Source organism: Chelonia mydas, chromosome 1 (assembly GCF_015237465.2).
Source record: "Chelonia mydas isolate rCheMyd1 chromosome 1, rCheMyd1.pri.v2, whole genome shotgun sequence".
Lineage (NCBI taxonomy): Eukaryota > Metazoa > Chordata > Testudines > Cheloniidae > Chelonia > Chelonia mydas.
This window is the reverse complement of record NC_057849.1, coordinates 328,197,589-328,211,193: the sequence shown is the minus strand read 5'-3', so window position 1 is coordinate 328,211,193 and position 13,605 is coordinate 328,197,589. Positions and strand designations below refer to the sequence as shown.

Genomic DNA, 13,605 nt, shown 5'->3' with positions numbered 1-13,605 from the left:
TCTGGCTCTGTCAATCTGTTTCTACACTTCATCAGGTGGGTACTGTAGTTGTAAGAATGCTTGATAGAGATCTTGTAGGTGTTTGTCTCTGTCTGAGGGGTTGGAGCAAATGTGGTTGTATCTTAGAGCTTGGCTGTAGACAATGGATCCTGTGGTGTGGTCTGGATGAAAGCTGGAGGCATGTAGGTAAGTATAGTGGTTAGTAGGTTTCCGGTATAGGGTGGTGTTTATGTGACCATCACTTATTAGCACTGTAGTGTCCAGGAAGTGGATCTCTTGTGTGGACTGGTCCAGGCTGAGGTTGATGGTGGGATGGAAATTGTTGAAATCATGGTGGAATTCCTCAAGGACTTCTTTTCCATGGGTCCAGATGATGAAGATGTCATCAATGTAGTGCAACTAGAGTAGGGGCATTAGGGGACAAGAGCTGAGGAAGCGTTGTTGGGCTCAGTGGCTTTATGTACGATCATTCTTTCCCATAACTCCAGTCTGCCTATGGTATTGCCGCTCATTATGTAGGATTTCATAATGACATTCAGACCAGCATTGCAATTTTATTTTACACATTTTGTTAGTTGTTGACATGCTAAGGGTTATTCATTGGGATGTCTACTCACAGTTAGCTATAGCCACAGTTACAGATGATTCCTTTATTGAAGAATATGAGTCTGAATTTATAGTTAGCCATTTTAAGCCTGTTGGGCTAATTAGAAATTTTCTGTTAAATTTTAGTCCATTGTGTGTGTGTCATGATTCGGGACACAACAAATGTTCGGTTAACGCTATGTTTTCAAGGTGACTGGAGGACAAAAAGCTAGACAGATATTTTCAAAGCTGGCTAAGGGATTTAGACACCCAAGTTCCATTAAAAACAGTATTGGCTAATTTTAGATAGCTTTGGAAAACTCAACCCCTAGAAGATTTACATTTTTTTTATCAGTGCAAATATTTCTCCTCTTACTTCTAGAAGCACTAGAAAGCAAGTTGAGGGCATACACACAGATGAGCTCAAATGAATCAGTCACAAGTACATATTCGTGTCAAAATAGACCAATTTAAATGATTCATAGAATTGCACCTCCAAGCTCTTGAAGACTATGGCATTATTATTCAGACACTTTTATGGTAGCCTGGCTCCAGGTTCTCGAGAGCTAGAGCTATGGTAGAGCTATAAAATATCAACACAGTCCAGAATAGGAAATTTCATATGTTACAGTACACATAGTTTTACAACATTTTTGTGGATTAATTCAAAAGAAATGTATAACAAATGGAACCATTTCCAATTAGTGTCTGTCCACATATACACATTGAACATCAGTGGTGAGTCATGCTTTGACCTTTTTGGCAGTGTTAAAGCAGAGAAAATATTGGCTTGTAGGAGATGGCACATGATTGAATAGGCTGGCAGTGCCAGTGTACTCCATGCTGTTACAACATGGGTCCTTTCTCCCGATGTCTGGTCTGCGTACAAGGCTTATGAGTTTTCAATAGCTGATGATTAGGGGACTTAGTCATTTTGCTCAAGAAGTAGCAGATCATGTTCTTAGTGCTAAAGATCCCATGTTCCACTTCTGCTGAAAACCCAAGCAGGATTGGTTACACCATCGCCCCGTATTTGGAGCTAGGATTCAGTCTAGTGTCTGCACAGGCACTGTAGTGGAGCCTTTGCCAGATGGGGAAGTTGTGGTGATGGAAAAGAAAGTGTAATCTCCTCACCAGTGGAGGATCCACCAACGCCAGTCAAAAAGTGAGTGATGCTAGCAGGGAAGGAGGTATGGCCTGGATGACCATGGTATTTGTTAGTTCAACCTCCATCAGTACAGCTATCCTGAAACTCTGGCCATGACTTAAAGCTGCTCAGTCTTTATAGTAAATCTCAAGGGGTGATGGCAGAGGTGTAGGGGATATGCACTCCGTTGTGATGTGGAGTGTAGTTCCATAGGGGTTCCTTATGCCTCAGCATACCAGAGGTGTATGGTGGCAGAGGTGAGTTAGGCCAATGCACTGGCCAGCACAGCTGAGTCAGCATGCCAGGGATATCTTCACTAGATATCAGGCTGGCACAGATTACCTCCCCCCGAAGGATGAGGAAATCAGGACACACATTATGGCATTGAGTATTATGATCTGGTTCCTCGTCTGCTCCTTGGGTCGCACCATTACACATTGTCCCTTGCTTAGGGTTTGTGGCAAAGTCACAATTTAGTGATGGAGGTAAGGTGTATGGCGGTAGCACAGCCTAATGGATAGACCCACTGGGACCATTATACTTAGACTTTTATAAGGTATTTGACTTGGTACTGCACAACATTTTGTTTAAAAAACTAGAACAAAGTTAAATTAATATAGCACACATTAAATGGATTAACAACTGGATAACTGTTAGGTCTCAAAGTGTAACTGTAAATAGGGAATCATCATTGGGCAAGTCCATTTTTATTGGTGTACCACAGAGTTCTGTTTTTGACCCCATAACATTTTTATTAATGTAGAAAAACATTAGATCTTCACTGATAAAGGTTTGCAGAGGTACAAAAATTGGAGGAGTGGTAAATAATGAAGAGGAAAGGTCACTGATTCAGAGTGATCTGGATCGATTGGTAAACTGGGCACAAGCAAACAATAGGCATTTTAATATGTCTAAAAGTAAATGCATATATCTGGGAACAAAGAATGTAGGCTGTACTTACAGGATAGGGACTCTATCCTTGGAAGCAGTGGCTCTGAAAAAGACTTGGGGGTTGTGGTGAATAATCAGTGAAACATGAGCTCCCAATGTGACTCTCTGGCCAAAAGAGCTAATGTGATCCTGGGGTGCATAAACAGGGGAATCTTGCATAGGAGTAGAGAGGTTATTTCACCTCTGTATTTTTTTCACTGATGTGAACCTGCTGGAATACTGTGCCCAGTTCTGGTGCCCACAATTCAAGAAGGATGTTGATAAATTGGAGAGGGTTCAGAGAAGAGCCACGGGAATGATTAAAGGATTAGAAAATATACCTTCCTGTGATAGACTCATGGAGCTCAATTTATTTATCTTAACAAAGAGAAGGTTAAGGGGTGACTTTGATGACCGTTTATAAGTACCTGTGTGGGAAACAAATATGTAGTAATGGACACTTCAGTCTAGCACAGAAACATGTAACATGTCTTGAAGTTGAGCTGGACAAATTCATACTGGAAATAAGATGTACATTTTTAACAGCGAGAGCAATTAACCACTGGAACAACTTACCAAGGGTTGTGGTGGATTCTCCATCCCTGACTATTTTAAAATCAAGATTGGATGTTTTTCTAAATACCTGCTCTAGGAATTATTTTGGGGATGCTGTATGTCTTGTGTTATATAGGAGGTCAGTTTAGATTATCATAATGGTCCCTTCTGATCTTAGAATTTATGAATCTATGAAATCTCTGTTGCTGGATTGCTGGGTGAACTTGGGCAAGTCACTTCACCTTTCTGTGCCTCAGTTTTCCCATCTATGTAATGGGGATGATAGTGCTGACCTCCTTTGAAAAGTGCTTTGAGATCTATGGATGAAAAGTGCTATATAAGAGCTAGTTATATATATCCCAGTGCCCATCTGAGACACACTGTAGAGCAGGTTGGCTTCATAATGTTCACTCTGGGGCCCAAAGATTTGAACTCTTCTGCTGTCCTTTGAATGGAAGAAAAGGATGCACTTTGTGCTCACATAGTACTGAAAATATGAACTGCTGAGAGGAAAGTCCTTGCTGAGTTTGCTTCTGAGGGTTTCAAATGCAGAGAATTAAATGATATTTTCATATCTACTCTCTGTGCATTTTAAAATATAATTAAGTTTGTTGTATAATGATTGTACCTGAAGCAGATTAGACATTTGATATCAAAACCTCATCTAAATAAAAAAAAAGATATATCTGGCAGCAGTTAATGTTTCAAACACCTTTGTAGATAAAAGGAGCGGAGGTTGTTTAGCTTAGATCTAGATCAAAGCTGTTTCGAGGTGGTCTGCTGAGGTTTTGTTATTTTATTAAAAATAAGTGGTCAAAGCCAGGTCTTTGTTGGCATGAATTTAGTATTGGAGTCCTAGCCCTGAAGAGAGAAGCCTGTGGTTATTAAGAAAATAGATATATGTCTTGATCTGAAGACCCTCAAAGATTTCAGCAGGCTTTGGATCGAGGCCATAGTGTGGAGGACACTGGCAATACAAGCTATTGCATGATGTATTTTCTTGTATCCGGAGCCTGTGAACCATGTTTGATGTTCACACTTTTTAGGGGTTTTGGGAACCAAAGATGACATGGGCAGAAACTGTGGCTGGATACCGACTATGGCTGAGGAGTCATTTAATCCTCATCAATCTTTTTTTTTTACATTGAGGAGGCTGCATTAGCTCGAAGGATATTGGATAGTACCAGCTTCTCAAGGGAAAAGGACAATAGTGAGAAAATAATTAAGAGAGTAGAAACTGGTCAGATAAACATTTTCCTAGCTAAAAACATTCTTCTAAGTCATTGTGCCATATCTTGGTCTCATTAAAATCAATGGCAAAATTCTCATTGACTAAAATTAGACCAGGTTTGCCACACCTAAAGGCAGGAGGTGGCCCAGTCGGGATACTGATATACCGACAGACACATGCCCAGCACAAGATACATCTGCCATAATAAGGTAGAATTGATCGTGTTAGGCTGCAGGTGATCCTCTTGCTGATCCTCTAAGCTGAAGCAACTTGCTGTCTCATTTTCTGGTGAGTAGCCCTTGGTGCTGAACCAGATACATGGTGTTTTCTCCAGCATGCAAGGCAGATGTCATTTGTTAGTAAACGTCATGCATCATAACAGGATGCCACCCATCTTCCCAACCATCCAACACCTTCCTCTTCCCTTTTATCTCTTTGCTGCTGTATGGCAGGGCTGGTTTTAGCTCTTTGTACTGTATTTAATTAATCAATGTATTATCACAGCAGGGCACCCAATTTTCCTCTGTGTTCTTCCTTTAAAAAATGGCATATAGCCAGAGGTTGGCATGTAAATGGAAATAACCCTAGCCCCTACCCGTCCAGAAACCCCAATAAACCACTGTGTTTGCTACTGTGCACTTACACCGCAGTAAATCAGGAGTTGCTACAATCACTCCAATCAGAATTACTCCTGATATACTTCAGGGTAAGTGAGATTAGAATCAGACTCTACAAATCTACATCCTAAACAGCAAAACAATTATTTGTGATTCTTCAAAAGCTAGATCGTCCTCTTGAACAATGATTTGTAAATGAAAAGGGGTTTAATTTTAAAGGAAGGTGAATCTATTTTGGTAAATCTATTACAAAATGTGCTTCACTCCCTTCTGAGCATCACTTCATATTCATTCCTCACATTGTTTGTATTTTCATTGCTGTGACACTAAATTACACTAAAAATTCTTGCTGACAAATGCATGAGGAAATATGGTATTTCATATTCTAGCAGTATCCTGGGGAAATGTGGCACAATGTAGTATGATAGCCTATATCTTTTCTCATTCTTTCAGCACTGTATAAATTCATTCCTTCTCCTCCAAAAGCAATTAACATTATATTTTACTTAATCTTTTCTTTGTTTATGAGTTTGTCGCTGTGTTTTACTTTATTATTTTTCCCATTTGTTGTATACAACAGCACAGGATTCTCAAAATAACCATAAGACCCATGTGATGACTCAATTTTATCTGTGTAAGTGGCAACAAGCCAAACAATTGTGGTTTTCTTGCTGTGAAAATGATGTGGTTTTAAGATTTTAACTTATTGATTTTACATGTGACATTAAGTATTCTGGAACTTGATCTGTTAAGAACCTTTTCCTTCCATAGTTCAAAGGCTGGATTTTGAAACCCGTACACCGGTGAGAAGTTGATTGACCTAATTGGAGTTACTCATGTGAGTGACTGCTCATCAGTGTAAATGCGGAGTTCATAATCTGGCCCTAATTGGTGAGCTGGCTACTGCTCTGTGCTCTGAGCTCCCCTGTTTAACTCAATGGTATGTTCAGTGTAAACATTCTGACCTGAAAGAGCTCATTGTAACCAAATAAGATTTCTCATCTGATTAGGTTATGGTCTCTAAATAATTAATTGGGGGGGGCTTAATCCTGCATAGTGCTTACTACTGTAAATTGAATGGGCCAGCTCATGGCATTATGCTCTATAGTAAGTCTTTGCAGGATCAGGCCTTAGGACAATTAGAACAGACACATATAATAATGCATACATTTAGGACAGCCTTATGCAATTCTGTTCACCCCAGACTCAGATTTCCTCCACCCCAGATAGTGAGTTACTTATCTTCACCCAATGCACACGCATCATCACCCTCCTTCTGGTGAAAGGTGGGTAAGCAGAATCCATGCCTGAACTTGTACATTTCCAAGACAATTTATCAAGGCTGATTTCAGACATTTGAAATGTCTTCACTTGGTGTAAATTGGCCTAACTTCATTGATATGGTTCTCTCTTATTTTATTTTTTAATGTCAGAATACAAACAATGGCCCAGCATTTACACATCTCTCCCACAAAGTTAGGCCATTGCTGTTGCATTTCTTACCACGGACACTCAGCAGCTGTTTGCCAGCAAGCTGGGAATGTCAGCTTAGCCTAATTCACAGATGTTAGTTTGCTAGGAAATGTCTGATGCACAGAATGGTGATTTCTTTAATACATTGGCCAGTGTGCCTGTATTTTGATGTTCCAAAAATCTTTCACTATCATGCAACCCAGACAAAGCATTTTATGCAGTGTGCATGAACAGCCAGAAGGGTGTTCAGCTGCCAGCTGAGTCATATAGGTAAGCTGATGGCCTCATAACATTCATTAATCTTATCAGTGTGCAGTGAAAGTTGTTTGGTAATGTAATGTAATGTACCAAAGACCATGTACAACAGATTTTCTGAATGTCACATCAAATCATGCACTTTAAGTTAACGGCTGGGTCACATAGCAACAGTATTTCACTCTTTGCTATTCTGCTGTCCTAGGAATGCAGGTGTTGGAATGGAATGGCATCCCCTTGACTGCAAGAACTTATGAAGAAGTCCAGAGTATCATTAGTCAACAAAGTGGGGAAGCAGAAATATGTGTAAGACTGTGAGTTTTTCCCCATCTTTCTGTTTCCATTTTTTTTGGCTTTTCATGGCTTTTTTTGATTTACAATTGTTAAGGTGGAACCTTTGCTAGCCTTGAGGATTTGTACATTTATAAATAACTCGAAAAAGGGTTCAGTGTGACTTTTGGAGGTTTATTTGTTCCATAATAAATAATTAAAAATACAACAAAGGGATGAGTTAAAAGAGATTTTAGCTAATTATGTTTTTATCCAGAATGATGTCTCCCTCTCTAGGACAAATTCTCCTCTCATTGCACAGGTACAATCCCATTGAATTCAGTGGGGTTGGCCAGTGTAAGCAGATAAGAATTTAGTCTTCCCATGACTTCTGTTGAAACATGTTATGTTAGGATGGAAGCTGTAACTCATCTAAACACCATGAGACATGTATGTATTTCAATATAATCTTACATTCAATCCATTAAAGATTTCACCTTAAAAGAATAATTTTTCTCAGCACATTTGACTTTAACAGCATTGCAAATCTGTATCAGCTAAGAAGGGGCCATGCTTGGGAGCTGCTTTCTGTCATTAATCACGTCTCATTTATCGACTTAATAAAATAACGAGGGTATAAGGAAAGAGTTTCTTTTGTCTCAGGCTTCTCATTGCTTTCTTTAGGGACCTCAACATGCTCTCAGATTCTGAGAATCCCCAGCATTTGGAACTGCATGACCCAGTAAAGGCTGGTAGGTGAAAGCAGATTGCTTTCAAACGTATGGACTGGATGGCCATAAGCACCACAGCTGAAAATTGTGAATAGTATAGACAAAGTTTTGTTTGAATTTTAAGCACATAGCAGAAACTCATGAAATGTCTGGTATGTGACTTTATTTCCTAAATTTCTTAAAAATAAATGTTCTCTGCTCTGATTAGCTTATGAAGTCTTCCATTCCAGACTTCGGAGTCTCTTTCGTGCTCATATCCTTTCTTAGTCCTTTTCTTTTTGCATGAATTTGCTCAGCAGTGACTTGACTTTATTACTCAGTTATTTAAACAAAAGATTTTGGATGAACTGTTGTCATACCAAAGTACGGGTTCTTAACAAAACTGGAAGAGTTCTAGAAGCTATAGACATGGGGCCAGGTCTTCAGCTGGTGTAAATCAGCAGCTGAGGCTCTGGCTAATTATCAGCCGAGGATCTGGCCAATCATCTCTAATCTTACTATAACAAAGGCAAACTTCCCTTGCTGGCTAAAGAAGATTTCTCCTAAAGGGTTTATGTGATAGCTGGGGTTTGATGATTTGGTGTTGAGTGGGTGGAGAAGGGGACCTGTTGTTTTCAAGTTCTTTTTGCACTGAAATGCGGAGTCAGATCTTCAATTAGTGGAAATAAAAGCAGGCAATCTGATAAGGTTGTTTATTTATTTAGTGTGTTGACCCACTGCTGGAATAGCCAGAGGACTGAATGGTTTAGCAATTATCAATGTAAAGCTCTTTTACCTCAATCCAGTAGACAAGGCGAAGTCCCCAGGGGTCGATCCTAAGCAGCTGGCTGCGGAGCTCCAAAAGGTTTCCCTACAGCAGTCCCCTTTGGTTGCTTCCTCAGCAGTGGAGAAGGGATCTCATGTCCATTCTGGCACTCCCTCTGCCTCCTCCAGTGCTGTTCCCAGTCCCGGCCAGCCTGGTTCACCCTCAGTGAGCAAAAAACGACACAGCAGCAAGGTAAGATGCTTCCACTTTTGAGACGCTTCTCAGTTGTCCAGTGAGTAAAACGTGGTCACAAGAAGTGAATAATTATCTACCTACATGACCACTCCACTGTAGCAACAGAGTGACTCATACATGTAAATTAATTTACCCTCACCACACCCTCCTGACAGAGAAGAATATTATTGTTCCTATTTTGTAGGTGGGGAACTGAGGTACAAAGATGATGTGACTTACCCAAGATCACAGAGGAAGTGTGTGACAGCCAGGAATTGAACCAAGAAATCTTTAGTCCAATTTGAGTGCTTTAGCAAAAAGATTGTCCTGCTCATCCTTTCTCTGGTCTTTCATGTGCATCCTGTCTACTCTGTGGTGAAATACCAGCTTTAGTGAAGCCAGAACTCCACTGACCTCATCTGGTACGTCTACACTGCAATTAAAAACCCATGGCTGGTCTAAAGGCTGTTTAACTTCAGTGTAGATGTTCAGGCTCTGGCTGGGGCCCAGGCTCGAAGACCCTGCAAGATGGGTGAGGTGCAGCCCAAGCCTGAATGTCTACACTACAGGTGAACTGCCCCTTGGCCTGAGCCCTGCAAGCCTGAGTCATCTGGCAGGGGCCAGCAACAGGTATCTAACTGCAGTGTAGACGTATTCATTGGGGCCAGGACTTCACCCAGAAAAACACAGGGGGAGACTATCTATGACGTGCACAGTGCTGAGCCAAATACTGAAGTGTTATAAAGGATAAATAATCATAGTTGCAGTACTGATAATAGTTGCTTTGAGTACCAGGAAGAGAGTTAACAACAATGTTAACATCAAGCTCTGCCTTTCTCACTAAACAACAGTATGAGTTAGTTATTAACTGTACCCTCAGATCTTCTTTGACAAATATTGTCCATTTCTCAGCTGAACTGCTTTATGCCTGAGATACCAAACACACATTCAAAAGGCATTAGCAATATTTTTCATATGGGAAGTTGGGGGGAAAAGGGCTATAAAGTTATGCATGACTTTGCTACATTTTCATCAAAAGACTTGTTGCCTGCAATAGAAATCAATGTTGGAAGGATTGCACTCCTTGTGCAATTTGTAAGGAAGAATGCTCAAATCTTTTCTAAAGGAAGCTATTAGGATAGAGAAAAGCTGAACATTAAGAATAGTTCCAAATGTGAAAGTAATGCACTTCCTAGCTACTTAATTATCTATATTTAGAGCTCTGTATAGGATTTTATAAGGTCTCCCATTATTTTTGTCATTCTTTATTTATTTATTTGTACTGTGGTAGCACCTAGGAACACCAGGCATGAGCCAGGACCCCATTGTGCTTGGTGCCGTACAAACACAGAAAAAAGATGGTCCCTTCCCCAAAGAGCTTACAATTTAAGTGAATTGTGGATCTAAGTACCTTCTGTGAGAGGTAAACACAAGAATCTCTCTGTCTCTCCTTCTGCTGACCCAGCAGAAACAAGCTCAGACTTATAATCAGGAGTTTTTTAGAGAGTTGCTGTGGGAAAGCTGCATCAGTGAGATAGGTTATGCTTTTAATGATGATCCTTTACGTGAGTTCCACAGTCTTGGTCCAGATCCTGAGAAAACGGTGTGCCTTTTAGATAAGAGCCTTCCTCTGTTTGTTAGCCACTTTAGTTTGGGGGTAAATTATTGTCCCCTTTACTGAGGGGACTGGACAGAAATCCCATAGATGGGTTAAACACAAGCTACTTCATGCCAGAAAGGTACATATTAAACCCATAATGTTTCACAGAGGAAAAGCAATCCAATATGCATTACTGTTTTATAAATGTACTTCTTAAAAATTAAGTAAAATGGATCTTGGTATTCAAATTAAGAAGATTAAGTAATTAAAAACTCTTTTTTCTGTAAATCATATCAAAAGTATATATTCCCTATATAATAATCATTCCTATCACTGACATATCGTGGCTTCTGGACTATAAGGTGGATAGAAAGCTGGCTAGATTGTCGGGCTCAACGGGTAGTGATCAATGGCTCCATGTCTAGTTGGCAGCCAGCATCAAGTAGAGTGCCCCAAGGGTCGGTCCTGGGGCCGGTTTTGTTCAATATCTTCATAAATGATCTGGAGGATGGTGTGGATTGCACCCTCAGCAAGTTTGCAGATGACACTAAACTGGGAGGAGAGGTAGATACGCTGGAGGGTAGGGATAGGATACAGAGGGACCTAGACAAATTGGAGGATTGGGCCAAAAGAAATCTGATGAGGTTCAACAAGGACAAGTGCAGAGTCCTGCACTTAGGATGGAAGAATCCCATGCACTGCTACAGACTAGGGACCGAATGGCTCGGCAGCAGTTCTGCAGAAAAGGACCTAGGGGTTACAGTGGACGAGAAGCTGGATATGAGTCAACAGTGTGGCCTTGTTGCCAAGAAGGCCAATGGCATTTTGGGATGTATAAGTAGGGGCATTGCCAGCAGATCGAGGGACGTGATCGTTCCCCTCTATTCGACACTGGTGAGGCCTCATCTGGAGTACTGTGTCCAGTTTTGGGCCCCTCACTACAAGAAGGATGTGGAAAAATTGGAAAGAGTCCAGCGGAGGGCAACAAAAATGATTAGGGGACTGGAACACATGACTTATGAGGAGAGGCTGAGGGAACTGGGGATGTTTAGTCTACGGAAGAGAAGAATGAGGGGGGATTTGATAGCTGCTTTCAACTACCTGAAAGGGGGTTCCGAAGAGGATGGCTTTAGACTGTTCTCAGTGGTAGCAGATGACAGAACAAGGAGTAATGGTCTCAAGTTGCAGTGGGGGAGACTTAGGTTGGATATTAGGAAAAACTTTTTCACTAGGAGGGTGGTGAAACACTGGAATGCGTTACCTAGGGAGGTGGTGGAATCTCCTTCCTTAGAAGTTTTTAAGGTCAGGCTTGACAAAGCCCTGTCTGGGATGATTTAATCGGGGATCGGTCCTGCTTTGAGCAGGGAGTTGGACTAGATGACATCCTGAGGACCCTTCCAACCCTGATATTCTATGATTCTATGATTCTTTTTCTTGATCTACACAACAAGTTCATAACTCTACTGAGATCTATTAGATCGCAGTATTATAACTTATTCAATTTGGAGCTCCCTTCTACTTTTGATTTACGACATTGGCAGTCAGACTACAACCTTGATCCATGACATTTGCAAAAGTTTCATGATGGCCTAAATGTTTCAAAGTGTCTAGGTCTTCCTTTTGGTAGTTGATAAAATCTTCTGCTTAAAGGTTTTTGTATAGTACATTTGATGTACTTCAAAAATGATGTAGGAGTCTCTTTGATATCCTGTAATGCAGATTCCATCATATTTAATAATTTGTCCCATTACCATAGAGAGTGATAGAGCATAACATCAGAGCCTGGCATTACAAGAGCTCCCCATCACAATAATGACAGCCTTCCCTAGGAAGTTTCACAGCATTACGAAGCACCAGTTCTTTTATGGAAAAAGAAATGTAACAAAAGAAATTGAATGATGAGGCAGAGAAGGGAGTTAACATTTTGAGCCATGAATGGGTTATGTCTTGTACAAGTCTATTTCTTTTCTAAACTGATGCACGATCGTGTTGCAGTTCAGATTACATGCTGGATACTAGGCATCTGGCTATAAAATGTCCATCAGGAACAATTTTCTTTGCCTCTTAAAGAAGAATAGGCTGCCTTTCTAAGTCCTTTCTGAAACAGCAGTGAGTTGCTTTTCCTTCTGCCAAATTAATCTTTAATAATGCCCTGATTCAGCAAGGTACTTAATCATGTGCCTCACTTTAAGCATGTGGTCAGTCCCACAGAGTGACATTTCAATCACCTGACTTAAAAAAACTCTGCTTGAATATTTAAATTGTAGTGTGTGCTTAAGTGTTTTGCTGAATTGGATCATAAAGAATGAATAAGGATCATTTTAAAAGGCTGTAAAGTTGTTAAAGCTTAACAGAGGAATTTACAATGTTCTATATAGTGTATGTGTGTTTTTGCAGATACACATTATGGAGCCCCAGTGACATCTTAGTTAAAAGGTGTAAATAGCTTTGCATTATAAGTTCAGTTTGGAAAACCACACAACCCCTGCTTTCAGCCTAAAGTTTATCAGATGGTGTTTCCTGGCAGAAGATTTTTTTTTTTTTACCCAATATTTGTGATGAATCAGCTGTAGCATTTTTGAGTTTCTAAGTTTTGAAAAATAAGGCTGCATCCACCCTAGAATAGCTTGTATCTGTAGTCCAGTTAACCAATGATACCAGTCTTGTCAGCTATAGTGTAGACAGACTTCAGCATTTTTAAGTACCATCTAATGAAAACCTGCCCTGAGCTATCAACAAGTAACATTCATTCCTTTGCTGGGGGCCAGGACAAGGCCTGTGAACTGACAGAAGCTGGGATTGAATGACAGGGGATGGATCTCTCAATAATTGCCTCTTTCTGCTCATTCCCTCCGAAGCATCTAGCACTGGACACAGTTGGAGACAGGATACTTGGCTAGACGGACCATTAGTCTGCTCAGTATGGCTGTTCTTACATTCTTATGAACCATTTAAGCCCTGTTGTGAGAGCTTAAATAGGATTTAAATGATGCATAGGCTATGAATTAAGAAGTGAATTTTAGTCAATAGTGTCTTTGAATATTTTTTTCAAAGGTTAAGTGGCTAATTTTAGGAGTTGTTAAACTGCATCTGCCGATGGGGCTGTGGTGCCCCCTGGGAATTGTAGTTCAGGTGCTTCATATCCTGTTCTCTCCTATGGACTAGGCTTCTTGGCTGGACTACACTTCCCATGATGCACTCCTCCCTCTCTCTGACTGAGTTGTGTGGGGCA

The 13,605-nt window shown here is 40.5% G+C and overlaps 1 protein-coding gene across 2 annotated transcripts in view; it reads left to right on the top strand.

Annotated features, from left to right (window-relative positions):
- Nucleotides 1-13,605, top strand: part of PCLO (piccolo presynaptic cytomatrix protein) — a 530,921-nt gene that overhangs the window by 410,981 nt on the left and 106,335 nt on the right. For both annotated transcript variants that reach the window (XM_043552451.1, XM_043552450.1), the window contains exons 11-13: nt 6,999-7,107; nt 7,748-7,815; nt 8,580-8,791. In XM_043552451.1, the coding sequence (XP_043408386.1) occupies nt 6,999-7,107; nt 7,748-7,815; nt 8,580-8,791 (389 nt within the window). The remainder of the gene's footprint in view (nt 1-6,998; nt 7,108-7,747; nt 7,816-8,579; nt 8,792-13,605) is intronic.